The sequence below is a fragment of the Aotus nancymaae genome, unplaced genomic scaffold (genome assembly GCF_030222135.1).
Source record: "Aotus nancymaae isolate 86718 unplaced genomic scaffold, 86718_ANA_hifiasm-v0.15.2.pri h1tg000077l, whole genome shotgun sequence".
Classification (NCBI taxonomy): Eukaryota; Metazoa; Chordata; class Mammalia; order Primates; family Aotidae; genus Aotus; species Aotus nancymaae.
In genome coordinates, this window is record NW_026988492.1 from 8,579,766 (window position 1) to 8,597,300 (window position 17,535).

At 41.8% G+C, this 17,535-nt stretch overlaps 1 protein-coding gene across 1 annotated transcript in view; it reads right to left on the reverse strand.

Annotated features, from left to right (window-relative positions):
• Positions 1–450: 450 nt before the first annotated feature.
• LOC105715735 (amyloid beta A4 precursor protein-binding family B member 1-interacting protein) overlaps positions 451–17,535 on the reverse strand; it is a 121,889-nt gene continuing 104,804 nt past the window's right edge. The window contains exons 12-15 of the mRNA XM_021664952.2: positions 6,041–6,139; positions 5,380–5,503; positions 4,339–4,442; positions 451–1,279 (exon numbers count right to left, since the gene is read on the reverse strand). Of these exons, the coding sequence (XP_021520627.2) occupies positions 767–1,279; positions 4,339–4,442; positions 5,380–5,503; positions 6,041–6,139 (840 nt within the window). The 3' untranslated portion in view covers positions 451–766. The remainder of the gene's footprint in view (positions 1,280–4,338; positions 4,443–5,379; positions 5,504–6,040; positions 6,140–17,535) is intronic.

Genomic DNA, 17,535 nt, shown 5'->3' on the forward strand with positions numbered 1-17,535 from the left:
TAAACTGGGCATTAAATGTATCTTGGAGGGAAAACATTCCAGGTAGAATAATACCTATATGATTGCCTTTTCTTGCCCCTACATTTTTATTTACAGAATACTTACAGCATTGTAATAATAAGACAATTAAAAAAACTATCTAAATAACCATTTTTTTCAGTGACTGTTATTCAAGCATTAAAAAAGCAAAACCAAAAGAGCCGGTGTCCGGGACTCCAATCAGTCAAGCAACGGGATCTCAGAGAAAGGGAACAGGCTCTGTTTGTCATGTTTTCTCATTTTCCTCTCTCGATTTTCCTGAAAATTCTGAAGGTCACAGAGGTAGAGATGGAAAATCTATATAAGGTCACCAAGACTTAAGAAGGCATGGGAGGGTGAAAGCTATTCTTAATTATAGTGTTGATGTCAACATAGATTGACCCAATAATTAATCTTTCTAGAAACACTGTCTTCAGGAAAAATGTTTAACTTTTATTCATTTCATACTTCTGAACATAATAAAATAAATGAACCTAAAACAGTACGTTAGGTAACTTGGAAGGGAAGATACATTCCATTTAGGTGAAAATACATAGGAGCGATATGTACACTTGGGCAGATATTCTGAATTCAATTGGGTTAATGGTTATGGCTGTACTTGAGCACAACAGTGAGAAGTTTCCCATCACATTTTATCTGAAATGAACAAGATGTGAGGGAAATCTGGCAAAACCTGCACTAGGGGTCAGCGATGCGTCTCCCTCTGGCACACTCACTGTTCCCTTCCCTAGGACACGTTGCCTCTCTTCTTTTGCAAAGCTTTCATGAGGTCTGACATGAAATCTTGCTCCCCGCCACCTGCCCCGCCGGGGGGTGCTGGGTTCTCCTGCCTCTTGGGGGGCATAGGAGGCCTCTTGGCGACCGCGGGGGAAGGCCTGGTGGAATCGGGGGCGAGCACGGGCGGCGGCGGCGGCGGGGGCAGCTCTGAGCCTGCGGTTCCTGCACACGACGGCGGGGGCGGGGGCACGAAGTCCGGGGGCGGCTCCATGAAGTCCAGGGGTGGTGGCGGGAGCTCGGGGTCGTCCACGGGGGGCGGCGGTGGCGGCGGCGGAAGGAAGTCGACAGGCGGGGCGAGGAAGCCCCCGCCGCCCGTGCCCTTGGCCTTGGGGGTCGTGGCGGGGCTGCCGCTGGTGTCGGAGGACCGCCGCACTGGAGGGGGAGGGGGAAGGCTGGACTTGGGGGCCTGCGGGGCCCGAGGTGTTCCGGGCTGCTGGTGGTTCCCGAGGGCTGGTTTCTTATCCTGCAATGGAGCAACGGCAGCATTCATTTTTTTTTTAAATTTTAATTTATTTTTATTATTTAGTGAAGACAGGGTCTCACTCTGTCACCCAGGCTGAGTGCAGTGGCGCGATCTGGGCTCACTGCAGCCTCGATCTCCCTAGCTCAAGCGAGCCTCCTGCCTCAGCCTCCCGGGTAGCATTTTTCATTCTTGACAACAGAGCCCTAGTGGACAGGACATGCCATGGATATGTGAGGTCTTTGTCTGCCCCCTGGGGAGCCTCTGTCCCTCAGTCACTGAGACTCCTGGTTGTTGATGAGCTCATCCTTGCACTGGAATATGGTAATTATTCTAAATGGCCTTTAAATTAAAAATAATCTTTTTAAATTTTTTGGCTGGACATGGTGGCTCATGCCTGTAATCTCAGCACCGTGGGAGTCCCAGGCAGGCGGATCACTTAAGTCCAGTAGACTTAACCTGTTATAAATATAAATATTTATAAATTATTAAATTACTATATGTAAGGTTTGTTCTTGGGTTGTTGCCGCGTTTAAAATGAAGAAACTGAGGCCAGCAGGAAAATAATCCAATGCAAGGGAATTTATTCAGGCTCCCAGGTGAGGTTCTGCGGTCCGGACAGGAGGGGCCAGAGAAGTCCCGCGGACTCCTATCAGGCACGGGGTCTTATAGGGAGTGGAGGCGTCTGATTGGTCGTTCCCCAGGTAAGTGGGACAAGATGGAGGGGAGTAGGGCCCGGATGGAACAAAATGGAGGGGAGTGGGGCCCAGATAGGACAAAATAGTAGGCAGGGAGTGGGGCCCAGATAGGACAAAATAGTAGGCAGGAAGACAAAATGGCAGGCACGGGGTGGGGCCTGCAGAAGACAAAATGGCAGGCACGGAGTGGGGCCTGAATAGGACAAAATAGTAGGTAGGGAGTGGGGCTTTTTTCCCCGGGCTCCCGTGGAGGGGGTGTGTGTGTCTGAGCCCCCGGAGAGGGAAGGGGGCGTGTCCGAGTTCCTGGAGAGGGAGGGGGGCGTGTCCGAGGTCCCCGCGAGGGAGGGGGGTGTGTCCGAGCCCCCGGCGAGGCAAGCGGCCTTACACTATATAGCATATTAATATATATAAATTATTGAATTAATCTATAAATAATAGAATATACATATAATTATACAATATATAATAATAATTTTATAATGTCCCCAGGCAGCTGGATTGAATCCCCCTGTTTTAGTGATAATTATCATTCCAAGTTACAGTTTATCAGAATTCCAGTTTATTTCATCCTATACTTAATAGTCTCTTACCACTGAAGATTAAATTAGGAAGTTTTTTTCTAATAAAGTGCTTTCTGATTTAGTATCTATTTTATTTAGTTTATTTGCTTAACATGGTAAGCTAATTAACTGGTGATGTATTTTTTCATTTAAATTTCTGAACAGACAACTTGGGAGTTAGTGTTCACAAGTGATTTCTATTCTGGGATTCTTTTATTTCTTTCAGCATTTTAAAATGCTTTTCTTCAATTGGCATTATAGAAATAATGAACTAAAACTAGCTGAAAGCACATTGCATGAAGAGATTGTCAGGCTTGAGAAGATAATGAGAACATTAATGAAATACAACTTTTAAAGAAGATCTGGTTTTCAAAATTATAAGAAGTTCCATCTCAAAAAACAAACAACAAGAAATTCAATAAATACCAATATTTAATTGTTTTCACTACTGGCTGATGAACAAAATGAAAGGGTGAAAGAAGTGAAAAATTGCTAAAGTTAAGCACCCGCCTGTCCTAGCTCGGTGACATGCTATTGTCACAGTTATTTAAGGTTGTTTTGAATCACACATGAGAGATCTTCAACAGAATTTATATAGTCAGCTGAAAGGTTTTGAACTAAATTAGTAACTAAGTAATAATTATCAGCTATGATTTTAAGACAGGTTTAAATGAATCCTCATTAATCTATTCACTTGAAAAAATGTTATAGAGAATGTTATACCAATTTGCTATTATTTTACGATGCATTTTCTCCTCCATCACCATGGGGATGTATGTAGGACTTTAGTGGGGAAAATAGAAAATGCACATTTTTAATGTAACCCTTTTTTTAAAATATTTTTTTCTTTCTTCACGACAGGGTCTTTACCTATCACCCAGGCTGGAGTGCAGTGGTGCGATCAGAGCTCACTGCAGCCTTGAACTCCTGGGCTCAAGTGATCCTCCCGCCTCAGTGTCCCAAGTAGCTGGGACTACAGGTGCTCACTACCGTGCCCAGCCCCTATTTGTAGTGTAACTCTTTTGGCAGTCTTCTAGTCTGATTTTGGGGGCCAGTTAGCACTTCATATAGGGCTTTGGACTAACTGGTTGCCCCATTTTATTCAAAACAGGAAAGTAAAATCCCAAGGGTTTAAAACTTGGGTGTGCCACTTTCAGAGAGGGCTAAAATCACTTGACTAAACCAAGAAAACCACTTTGGTCAAAGTAAAGGTAGCTAAATAAGCTAAATAACTCCAGAGTTTAAAGGAAATGCTTACATTTTTCCTAAGCAGTGTGATGATACCTGGTTTTAACTTTTGATTCTACCACATGTAACTTTAAGATTACAAATACAAAGCAATTACCTAAATGAAATGGTAGTGACTTCTCAGTTGTTGGAAGTACATCTTCTTATTTATTTATTTATAAGACTGGGTCTCACTCTGTTGCCTAGGCTGCAATCCAGTGGCACCATCACAAGTCACTGCAGCCTTGACTTTCTGGGCTAAAGCAATTCTCCCACCTCAGCCTCCCCAGTAGCTGGGAACTACAGGTGCACACCACCGTGCCTGGCCAATTTTTTTTTCTTTTTATTTCTAATACAGACGAGCTCTCACTATGTTGCCCAGTCTGATCTTGAACTGAATATCAAGTGATCCTCCTGCCACAGCCTCCCAAAGTGCTGGGATTACAGGTGTGAGCCACCGCACCCAGCATATTTTCTCTTTTTAAAAGAGCAGTTATTGGAACAATGCGAATGGTTTAGGACATGGGCTTCTGGGGGCAGCTGGGTGGAATGTGTGTCAGCTGCTTGCTGGCCTCACCTTCCATGTTTCAGCATGTGTCTGGGCCTCTTGGAGAACAGCACTGACAGAATGTGCAGCCTGGGGCATCTGTCCATTGGGCTGGGGGGTGCCTGTTTTAGGTCCTGAGAGAGAGGAAGCGAGAAAAGAAGAGTGAGCAAAGCATTTTCAACATCCTGGAAAGTTAATCTGAAAATACAAAGCAGTTTACATCTCTAAAGCAAAGAAAGATACTTGCTGGCTACTTCTTTAAAAAAAAGTAATAATAAAAACAAGCAAAGACAGCAAGTCACAGGCATGGCATGGTACACAAGACCTCATGAAAAATCTGAGGTTCTGTGACAAAACTTTATATGAGATTCAGCAAAAGGTTCAGGAAGGTGGGTCCAGTATTTGATAAACCCCACCGAGGAGAATCCGGACTAATGGGGATCGTGGAGAGTAACAGTATGTTTTACTTTTTGGCTGAGACTGGTGACTCAGGCCTGTAATCCCAGCACTTCGGGAGGCCAAGGTGGGTGGATCGTGACGTCAGGAGTTCAAGACCAGCCTGGCCAAGATGGGGAAACCCTGTCTCTATGAAAAAAAAAGAAAAAAAAAAATTAGCCAGGCATGGTGGTGTGTGCCTCTAACCTCAGCTACTCAGGAGACTGAGGCAGAGAATTGCTGGAACCCGGGAGGTGGAGGTTGCAGTGAGCCAAGATCGTGCCACTACACTCCAGCCTGGGCGACAAAGTGAGACTCCATCTCCAAACAAACAAACAAACAAAAACAACCACCACAACAAAAACTTCTCAGTAATTGAAGAATACAGGGCTCCAGCCTGGGTGACAGAGCGAGACCTTACCTCCAGAAAAAAAAAAAAAGCAAAAAAAAGAAAACATGTTATAGGGGTGTGTGTGTCTGGACTGGGTCGAGTTGGGGAATTTGAGCCTGATCATCAAATGAGAAACATATCCGAATGCTGTCTACGGAGTTCTGTTTTTATAGAATGTGTTGATGTGTTTTGAACAGGAGCACTGAGCTTTGAATATGTGTTGGACTTTCTCCTCCATTTAGTACCTGTAGACGGCTGAGCTGGCTGCGCTGGTGCAGCTGCATTGACTGTCCCCAAATTTGTCCACCGAGAGGCAAGTCCAGCCTTTGCCACGGCCCGCTGGTAGTTATCATAGAGAGTCTTCCCATACTGGGGAGGGAACACAAAGGAAGAAGGAAAGGAAGCCATTTATCCCAAATTGTGCACTCAATTGCAATATACACCCACAGAAGAAAACAGTACTCCGTGGCGACTCTGTTCACCACTTGTCTGAGTTACTTTTTGGATATTTCAATTAAGATTTAACAAATTGTTTTTCACATGTTCAGTCATTTTCCAGATTAGCAGAGTCAGTTAATTTTTTCAACTACATATTAGAGGAGAGTTTTGGCCACTCAATTCTGATTACACACGTCTTCATGTAACTCGATTATAGATTCCATCTTGCAGTTTTTAATTGCACACTAAGCTTGCAACACTCGCCATGAGTAAATATCCAGTTATTGCAGAGATCCATGTTTCTATCACTCCCTGTGTTTAGAAAACCCACTGGGCAAATAAACTCAATAATTTCTGCAGCTGAACCCAAGGATGGGTCAACTGCTTTGCAGCAGCAGGAAAGCTGTGCCTAGGTCAGGAAGTTGGTTGGCAAATTCAAGACAGGGTGAAGTCCAAAGACTCTCTCACCTTGGCTATCCGTATTCCCATGACCCACTGGTTAAGGGTTCTTGCGTCATCACAGCAGAGATACTTGATATACTGGGACTCCTTCTGAATTTGGGGGTGCTGGAAAGAAGCAGTTTTGAGACAATGTATTCACTTGTCATGTATTTGGAGGTCAAAGCACCTGTCAGGTAATTAAAAAAAACTCTAACAATATATGTGATTTATGTGGCAAAAATTACTGGTTGCAATGTTAGGATCAAGAAAAAGAGAGATGTTAAAAATGACTAAATTTTGAAAGAATTTAAGAGATTTGTTATATGTTGGGAGGCTGAGGTGGTGGGCTGATCACTTGAGGTCAGGAGTTCAAGACCAGCCTTGCCAACATGGTGAAACCCTGTCTCTATTAAAAGTACAAAAAAAAAAAAAACAACAAAGTTAGCCAGGCGTGGTGGCAGGTGCCTAGAATCCCAGCTACTCTGGAGGCTGAGGCAGGAGAATTGCTTGAACCTGGAAGGCAGAGGTTGCAGTGAGCCAAGGTCACACCGCTGCACTCCGGCCTGGGCGACAGAGTGAGACTCTGTCTCAAAAAAAAAAAAAAAAAAAAAAAAATTATATGACTATCGTAAGCACATCTTTAAAAAAAATTTTTTTTTAGAGACAGGGTATTACTCTATTGTCCTGGCTGGAGTGGCTCAATCATAGTTCACTGCAAACCTCGAACTCCTAGGCTCAAGAGATCCTCCCTCTTCAGCCTCCTGAGTAGCTAGGACTACAGGTGCATGCCACCATGTCCAGCTAACTAAAAAATTTTTTTTGGAGAAATGGAGTCTCATTATATTACCCAAGCTGGTCTCAAACTCCTAGCCTCAAGTGATCCTCCTGCCTCAGCCTCCCAAAGTGCTGGGATTACAGGCACGAGCCACCATGCCTTGCCTGTAGGCACTTCTTACTATATTATCAATAATAATTTTCATTGATGCCTTTTTAACTTTTGAAAGTTTTTCACATCTATCATGTCTCCATTCCCAAGAGAAATCTGAGCTTCTTCTCCATTTGTCAGATAAGGGAACTTACCTGCTATAATTCTTACACCATAGAATTAATGCCTACAAGAATTGTGGTTTTTATAACTCTCCAAACCTGGTTCTAGGGTTATTTCTGCTTCCAAAAATTCAGAGTTTTGTGATGACCTCCATTTCTTAACTACTATCTGCTGCCCAAGTGGGCCAACGGCTTCCAGATGGACAGCCTGGGGAAGGAATATTTCTGTCTATTGCACTTAGGGAAAGTGGCACTACGCAATGGTTCCGGTTGCTGAACAGGCCTTCCAGGAGCTCACAAAGATAACAAGGAAATGGCCAGGCATAAAAGAGAAACACCTTTCACTCCTCTTGATCTTTGGTTCAAGATCTCGTTGACCTTATGGTTTCTGGTTTATTCTGGTGTATTTTTTATCATTTTTTAAAGACAGAGTCTTACTCTGTCGCCCAGGCTGGAGTGCAGTGGTGCCATCATGGCTCACTGCAGCTGTAACTCCTGGACTCACGCAATCCTTCCACCTTAGCCTCCTCCTCTGTAGCTGGGGACCATAGACATGCATCCATGCTTGGCTTTTTTTTTTTTTTTTTTTTAATGTTTCCAGGCTGGTGTTGAAACTCTGGGCTTAAGTAATTCTCCGGCTTCAGCCTCCCAAAGTGCTGGGATTACAAGCATGAGCCACCAACCCCAGCTGGTTTCTGTTTTATGTTTCTGTCTCTGATAGACTGTGTCTTCCATGAGGGTGTGAACTACATCTGTCTTATTCACTGCTGAAGACCTTCAGTGCTTAGCACATGGCCAGCACGTGGCAGATATTCCAGCCCAGATGTCAGAACACTTGAAAGAAGTCAACAAACACATCATTTCCTGTTCAATTTCTTGCAGCCAGAAAGCAAGGGGCCAGCAACCAAACCCAGGTTCTAAGATATTAATATGTGCCATATAAATTTTCATGGGTCATTGTAAGGTTTATTATATATTTTATTAGGTTTATAAGGTTTACTTTTTTAAGGTTTACTACATATTTTATTATGTAGAAAAATAATTAGCAACCACAAGCATTGTGTGTGTGTGTGTGTGTGTGTGTGTGTGTGTGGGGTGTGTGGTGTGGCGCCACTTCTTTCTTCTTCCTCCTGTCCTCAGAAGATTCATTAATCCTGTTAGGATAATCTGCAATTGCTGGTGGTGCTGAAAGTGGAATGGAAAGCAAAGAGAGCTGGAAGCATCTATCTGCTCTTCACTTGGCAGGAAGGGAGGGAAGCTGTCCATTTCCTCTCTTAGGGAATTGCATAGACCTCTCCACTTCTCTCACTTTCCATCTGAAATCACTGACCTCCAAGGAAATGACTATTCTCAAAGTTGATCTAAGCAAAGGGTCTCATGTCTTTAGACTTCAGTTGGAATCTGACTGGCAGTGTCTAGTCACCCTGCTGGACTTTCTAAAGAATGACAGCCAGCAAGAGCCTGTGAGATTGTTATTTTTGTCCAGAAAGGATAACAAGACCCTTATAGGCTCCAAGAGCTTAATGAGAGTTTAGTAATTTTTGGTTTTACAAATGAGAAAACTGAGGCTCAGAGAGTTTACTATACATTCCACCCTGTGACCAGTAGAACCACCTAGAACCTCTGTGTTTGTATTATGCTATTAAACCCAAATCCCAGACTTGGAAGAGACCACAAAAAATTCAGAAATGATTAAAAAAAAAATTCCTCTTTTTGGTCTTTTCAGCCAATTAAGGAAAGTCTACTTATATGTTTGTCTTTAAATATACTGCTTTCTTTACTCAGGCCTCAGAAATTGCACTGTCATTGCTCGAAGAACGGTCAGTTCCTATTTGCTTGGGCATAGCAAATAGGAACACAGACATTCCTCCTTCTCTGGACGGTGACAACTTCACATCCAGCTCCTGAATGTTGCTGTAGTTTTCCGGTCTGGCCAGCAGATGACAGCAAACACTTTTGAATGGCAGCTACTCATTTCATTGTTTTTGCGGTTCAACGCTTACTCTCTCGGTCTGAATGTTAGATTTTATTTTTGCAAATGTTACTCCAATAATGATCCTCCCTGGAGGCCCTTAAAAATATCTATCAACTCAGGTAATATGGCCTGATAGCAAAAAGGATTTGTTGTCTTAATTAACCTGAAGGTCATATTGATGAAAAATATACTAAGGCCAACATTTATTGGTTGGAATGTAACAGCCCACAAATGCCCGCAGCATTCCCTTCAACAATAACGTTTGCAAAGCTAAACCAATGCCCTTGTCTTTCAGCACCAGAAACACAGCTCTCTGACCTACAAACAGCATTTGTGTTCTGATCGTCTTGTAAGAGAGGCAAACATCAGTCTCTTGAGCAATTAAATGCTTATAGTTGTTCTTAGAAAGCAACTGTTCTCCGTCCTCCAGACATTTAAAAAGCTGACATTGTTACCTTGAACTTAATCTATTAATTTTTTTGGTAGATGTCATGTGAGGGCCAAGTTTCCAGAGTAGATTAAATCTCAGTGTGTTTTCAACAAAATGAACAAAGCAACTGCTTAGAGTTATCCATTTAAGGAGCACCATAAACAATTTATTAACTATGTTATTCATTGAAATAGAGTAAAATGCAATCATTCCCTTAAAATAAATGGCTTTTGAACATAAAACAGCCCCTTGATGATGGGGTTGATGTATAGACCTTACTATAGGTCAGGTCTCACCAATTTCCTTACATTACATGTGTGCTATGGACGTATACAGGGGGATTAAGTAATGGATGACCTCTAAGGTCTCTAGTAATCCTCAGATTTTATGGTTCTAAGATGAGCTACCTAACGGGAACAAGCTCCTTTCCAGAGCTTGGTGATGCAGAAATTGTTTAGGCTTGCAGACATCACAGAGCAAGTCACTGGGCTTGTTCTCCATCGTGTCTTGAGACTTTGCCAAGGAACTTACTGCCTAATCAAGCCTTTTGCTGAAAAATCATTTGCAAAGAGGTTGCAGGAAAATGCTGGTGCTGTGTCACTGGCCAGATTCTTTCGCAATTCACTTGATTGTTCCTGACCATAAAGAGAGAGAAACTCTCTTGGGACATGAGAACAGCACACAGAGGTCAGGGCGACTGTGGAATGCCACTGCTGAGAATGAGAAAACACGGTGAGACAGGCTAAGCAATTTATCCAAGGCCAAAGGCAGTGAAAGAACCAAGGCTCTATTTGTTCATCAAATATCTCTGGGTGCTAAGAAATATGCTAATTCCTAGACATATCGAGGAGTAACAGAGGCAGGGCCCAGTGGCTTACACCTGTAATCCCAGCACTTTGAAAGGTCAAAGCAGGCAGATCGCTTCAGGCCAGGGATTTGAGACCAGCCTGGGCAACATGGTGAAACCTTGTCTCTATAAAAAAGTACAAAAATTAGCCAGGTCTGGTGCGCATGCCTGTAGTTCCAGCTACTGGAGAGGCTGAAATGGAAGGATAGATGGAGCCAGGTGTTCGAGGCTGTTGTGAGCCGTGATTGTGCCACTGTGTTCCAGCTTGGGCTGGAGGAGACCCTATCTCAAAAAAACAAAAAACAACAACAGCAAAAAAGAGGATATGAGAGCGCTCACGTGATAACCGGGCAATGCTCACTGTGTGTGTTTTAGGGATAGACGTATGTAAACACATTATGTAATCAAATGTGTAATCAAATCACACATGTAATGTGATTATGACAGAGTATGCTCCATACTAAATGTTTGAAAATGGGCCGAGAAAGGGTGTTTGGAAGTGACAGAATGTTGTAACATGTTTGGAGAACATGGAGAAATTCTGTATGGCTAAGGTCCAGAATCCATGGAATAAAGAAGCAGAATTAAGCTGGAGAGGAATCTGAGTAAAGAGCCTCGTATCAAACTAGAATCTAGACATGGTCCCCTGGGCAGTGGGGGGCACTGGACATTTTAAACAGCATAGTGACACAGGAAGTCACTGGGGGCTGTGAGGAAGATGGATCCAGAGTGAAGAATAAGATCAAACTGAGGGAGGGCTCAATGGGAGACTTTGATGGGAAAGAAAAGAACTTGCTCATAGATTAATGAGAAATGGGGAGAGGAGGAGAATCAAGGATGATTTCTCTGTTTCTAGCTTGGTAGAGTAGGTGGATGTCATGGGTTTAATTAGGTTCCCCCCACCCCAAGCTATGTTGAAGTCCTCACTCCTGGTACTTGTGAATGTAACCTTATTTGGAAAGAGGGTCTTTGGATGATGTGGTCCCAGAGGCAGGCCATGTCGGAGGAGGAAGCCTTCTTCCTTTGAGATGGAGAGTCAGGAGGTAGGAGAGTTACTGTGTGGGATAAACTTTAAAGTAAAGAGGAAGTAAACTGGGGCAATTCAATCCTGTTCTCTATTCTCTCTCCCTCTCTCTCTCTCTCCTTTCTTTTTTAGAAGTAGGTCTTGCTCTGTTACCCAGTCCAGAGTGCAAAGGTGTGACTGTGGCTCACAGCAGCCTCAAACTCCTGGGCTCAAACAATCCTTCTATCTCAGCCTCCTGAGTAGCTGGGACTACAGGTGTGTACCACCACACCAGGCTGACTTTTAAATTTTTTTGTGGAGATGAGGGGTGGGTCTCCCTATGTTGCCCAGACTGGTCTCGAACTCCTGGGATCAAGTGAGCCTCCTGCCTCAACCTCCCAAAATGCTGGGATTACAAGCATGAGCCACAGTGCCTATCTAGTTAAACATTTTTTTTTAGAGACTGGATCTCACTCTGTCACCCTGGCTAGAGTGCAGAAGTGTGGTCATAGCTCACTGCAACCTTGAATGCGTGCTCAAGCGATCCTCCTGCCTCAGCCTTCTGAGTAGCTGGGACTATAGGTGCATACTACCCTACCCTGCTGATTTAAAAAGTGTTTTTGTAGAGACGGGGTCTTGATATGTTGCTCAGACTGCTCTTGAGCTCCTGGGCTCAAGTGATCCTTCTGCCTTGGCCTCCCAAAGTGCTGAGATTACAGGCATGAGCAACTGTGCCTGGCCTGAACCATGTTTTGAAGAGCACAATGAGGCAGGGGGCTTTGATGTATAATCCGTCCATCCATCCATCCACCCATCCATTCATCCACCCATCATTAATCTATCCATTCATCTGATATGTGTCAAATCTCATCCCAAGCTCTGGAACACAATAGTGAACACAATAGAAAAAGTTCTTGCTCTCAGGACATTTATATTCTACTAAGGGAGAAAGCCAACAAAGATACAGAACACTAAAGTAATAAAAATTTTCATTGTGAAAAATACCGTGAAGAAAAATATAGCTGAGTAAGGGATAGTAAGCAGGTGACCGATGGGGCAGCATTCCAGTGCTCTTTCCATGATACTCCACTACTTCCTAACAGATCTCCATAGAAATCTAATTTCTCCTGGAAGATATTTACTTCTGGCCCATCGCATCTAGCCCCAGAATGGAATGAGAAAGAATGCATGAAGGAATGGCTTCTATCCACGCACAAAAGTGCCTTTACGAGGGCTAAGGAAACTGAACACGTGAGACTGAGAAGCCCCGTTGGTCTGCAAAGATAAGGGAAACCGCAGTTGGACAGTAAGGGGATGGTTTCCCGTGACTACGTTGCTCCTCCCCGGAGCCACTATGGTACCAATACATGGAAAGTCCCCCCAGAATCACACTCGGATTTCTTACCATACCGGGTCCCTCTGTGAGAGGCTTGAATGAATAAGATCCTACACACAAATAACCTATCATGATTGAAACAGGAAGAAAGAGAAAACCTGAAAAGACCAACAATGAGTAATGAAATTGAAGCTGTAATAAAAAGTCTCCTATCACAGAAAAGCCCAGGACCTGATGGCTTCACTGCTGAATTCTACAAACATCTAAAGACTAATTCTTCACAAAGTATTTCAAAATTGAAAAAGAGGGAATTCTTCCAAACTCATCCTACGAGGTCTACATTACCCTGATTCCAAAACCAGAAAAGGACACAACAATAAAGGAAAGCCACAGGCCGACATCCCTGACAAACATAGATACAAAAATCCTCAACAAAATACTAGCAATCCGAATTCAACAGCACATTAAAAAGATCATTCACCATGATCAAGTGGGTTCCATCCCAGCAGTACAAGGATAGTTTAACATGTACAAATCAATAAATGTGACACATCACATTAATAGAATAAAGATTAAAAACCAAATGCTTATTTCAGCAGATGCAAAAAAAGCATTTGACAAAATTCAACATCTCAACAAATTAGGTATAGAAGAAACATACCTCAACATAATAAAGTTTATATATGTTAAACCCACAGCCAACATCACACGGAATGGGAAAAAGTTAAAAGCTTTTTCTATAAGATCTCAAAAAAGATAAGGATGCCCACTTTCACTGCTACTAGTCGGCATAGTACTGGAAGTCTTAGCAAGACCAGCTAGGCAAGAGAAAGAAAGAAAAGGCATCCAAATTGGAAAGGAGGAAGTCAAATTGTCCCTGTTTGCAGACAACATGATCTCACATGTAGAAAATCTTAGACTCCACCAAAAAACTGTTAGAACTAATAAACAAATGCAGTAAAGCTGCAGGATACAAAATCAGCATCCAAAAATTAGTAACATTTCTATGCACCAATAGCTAACTATCTGAAAATCAAGAAAGCAATCCCATTTACAATACCTACACAAAAATAAAATACCTAGAAATAAATTTAACCAAGGAGGAGAAAGGTCTCCATGATGAAAACAATAAAACATTGATAAAAGAAGGTGAAGAGGATATAAACAGAAAGATATCCCATGTTCATAAAATACATGTTCAAAGAATTAATATTGTTAAAATGTCCATGGTACCAAAAGTAATTTATAGATTCAAAGCAATCTCTATCAAAATTATAATGTCATACTTTATACAGAAATAGAAAAAAAATCCTAAAATTTATATGGAAACACAAAAACACCAAATAGCCAAAACAATCTTGAGCAAAAAGAACAAACCTGGAGGCATCACACAAACTTATTTCAAAATATACTACAAATCTATAGCAGTGCGGTATTGGCATAGAAACAGACACATAGATCAATTCAACAAAATAGAGAGCCCAGAAATAAATCGATGCATTTACAGCCAACTGATTTTCAACAAAGGTGCCAAAAAAAAAAAAAAAAAAAAAAAAAAAGAACAAGAACAAGAAAAAAAAACCTCACAATAAGGGAAAGATAGTCTCTTCAATAAACAGCACTGGATTAACTGAATAACTACATGCAAAAGAATGTAACTTGACCCCTATTTCTCACCATAAACAAAAATCAACTCAAAATAGATTAAATAGGTAATGTGAGACCCAAAACTGACTGGGTATGGTGGCTCACATCTGTACTCCCAGCACTTTGGGAGGCTGAGGCAGGCAGATCACTTGAGATCAGGAGTTTGAGACCAGCCTGGCTAACATGATGAAAGCCCATTTCTACTAAAAATATGAAAAATTGGCCAGGCATGGTGGTGCATGGCCATAATCGCAGCTATGCAGGAGACTGAGGCAGGAGAATTGCTTGAACCTGGGAGGCAGAGGTTGCAGTGAGCCAAGATTGCACCATTGCACTCCAGCTTGGGCAACAAGAGCGGAACTCATCTCGAAAAACAACAAAAACAAAAGCAAAAAAACAAAACCACATACACATAAGCAAACAAAAGAAGATCCAAAACTGAATCTGCATAGCAAGAAACAATCAGCAGAGTAAACAGACGACCTACAGAATGAGAGAAAATATTTGCAAATTATACATCTGACGCAGAGTTAATAAGCAGAACTTGTAAGAGACTCAAATAACCCACTAGCAAATAAACCAAATAATCCAATTTAAAAAAAAATGGACAAAAGATGTGAATAGATATTTCATCAAAGAAGACATAAACATGGTTAATAGAAATTTTAAAAATGCTTAGCATCACTAACCATCAAGGCAATGCAAATCAAAACTACAATGAGATATCGAATCATCCCAATTAGAATGATTATTATAAAAAAGACAAAAAATAACAAATGCTGACAATGACGTGAAAGAAAAAGAACTCTTATGCACGGCGGGCAGGAATGTAAGTTAGTCTAGCCATTATGGAAAACAGTATGGAGTTTCCTCAAAAAAATTGAAAATACATCTACCATATGATCCGGTAATTCCATGGCTGGGCGTATATACAAAGGAAATGAAATCAGTATGTCAAAGAGACATCTGCACTCTCATGTTTATTGCAGCACTGTTCACAATAGCTAAAATCCAGAATTAACCTAAATGGCCATCAGTGGATGAATGGATAAAGCAAATGTGGTAGATCTATGCAATGAAGTGCTACTCAGCCACAAAAAAGAAAAATCCTGTCATTTGCAATAGCATGGATGAGCCTGGAGGACATTATGTTAAGTGGAATAAACCAGGCACAGAAAGGCAAATATTACTTGATCTCACTCATATTTGGAATCTAAAAAATCTAACAAAGACATCACTCATGTGAATCTAAAAAATGTGATCTCATTGGATTTGAGAGTAAAATAGTGGTTACTAGAGACTGGAGAGAGTAGGGAGAGAGGTTTGTCAACTAGTGCAGTGTTACAGTTAGAAGGAATAAGTTCTGGTACTCTACTGCAAGGTAGGGTGACTACAGCTAACGAGAATGCGTCGTATGTTTCAAACAGCTAGAAGAGAGGATTTTATGGTAAATGTGCTAAGTACTATGATTTGATCATTACACAATGTATACATATATCAAAACACCACATTGTGTGTCATAATGTACAATTGCTATGTGTCAATTAAAAAATAAATGAATAAGTAAATAGGAAAGAAAGAAAAGCAAATGTCTCGGCCCAATCCCAGACTTACTAAATCAAAAACCCTGGGGGCCCAGCACTCTGTGTCTTAACAATATAAATGGTTCTGATGTATACTAAAGTTTGAGAACCACTGGTTAATAAAAAGATTTATTTGATACTAGAGGGCAGTAATAACTACCACTTACTGAGGGCTGATATGTTTCTAATCATTGCACTCATGATTTTATAAGCATATCATAATTAATTCTCAAGAGAAGGGCTGGGCACTCTTATCTCTTGAAGATGATGCAATGAGGCTTAGCATCTCAATAGTGACCCGGTTACTAGATGACAGGGCCAGGACTCAGACTCCAATCTTTCTGACAGCACCTCTCATGAACAGCCATAGTCATCAAGCTCATATTGAAGAGGAAACTTTGGCCTGGACTTATCAAGCCATGAAATTGTGCAATCTGTTAACATGCTTTCCTGTATCCTAAATCCCTCTTGCAATCTACACACACATTCTTTGCATTTTGGAAATTGGCAAACCCTAATAAAGAATGATGAGATTCACTTGGGGTGGTTGGCAAAATATTACAGAAAACATTAAAGATATATTAGGGAAAGTGATAGATTAGTCTCAAGCCTTTTGGAAGGCCAAAAGGTTTTATTGGGGCAGGTTGAAGGCAGCCACCTCTTTAATATTAGCATAGGAAGGAGATTAGAGACTGATCAAAAGGCCTTATCCCGCACCCATTTGTCTCCACTCTAACTGTTTACTCATGTTAATTTTGTGCTGAGTGGTCTCTCTGGGAGAATTAAAGGGGAATTACCTGTTAATTGCATTTGCTCTGGGCCCTGGAACCAAAAGCTTTTACCAGTTGTGAAACCATTCTCTTAACCATGTTAATTATCCACAAGTGTGTTAACTTAGAACTTCTGTTTTAACATCTAGGGAATAAATGTGTGGATGAACGGGGAATCTAGGTCGATTGGTTGCATTCGCTCTCTGAAAGCAGCCAGCGGCCATTCCCTAGCCCTCTTGAAACACTGTAATGGTGTGAAAGTGCATTCATTCATCCGTCGTTGAGTCAGGGTCTGCAGGTCAGACCTCCGGGGTGGTGAAACCCATGTCTCAAAGAATAGCAAGCAAGAGTTTTTATTTTTATTTTTTTTAAAGTGCAGACAAAAAGGGAAATAAGTGACCAAAATCTTCATAAACAAATTATGTTCATAATAAACATTGTTCTCTAAATCTCAACAGACCCTTTACTCAGCAAATAAATAAAAATTCTCAGTATTTTGGGAAGGAACTGAGAAGCATGCTTAAGAACAAAATGAGCAGGGTGATTGCACATGAGGAAACTGGCTTTAGAACAGAACTGAGCATCATCCTGAGAAAAAAGGAAATGCACATTCTGGAAGGGTTGCTCATGACTCTTGCTCCCAGATTCATTAGCCCTGCTGGGTTCTCCACCTCTGAGCCCCCCTCTCTCCTTTGGGGAGATCCTCAACTCTCTCTTGAAGACCCAGACCTTGGATAGTAGGAATTTTTAGAAATTCTAGTTGAATATTCTGGGAATTAGCATTGCTGTTCTTGGAGTAATCCTAGGATAACCTTATGTTCTAGGTCAGACAGTTCAAGTCCTGCCAGTTGCAGGTCCTAGCCTCAAACTTATGTGTCGGTTTG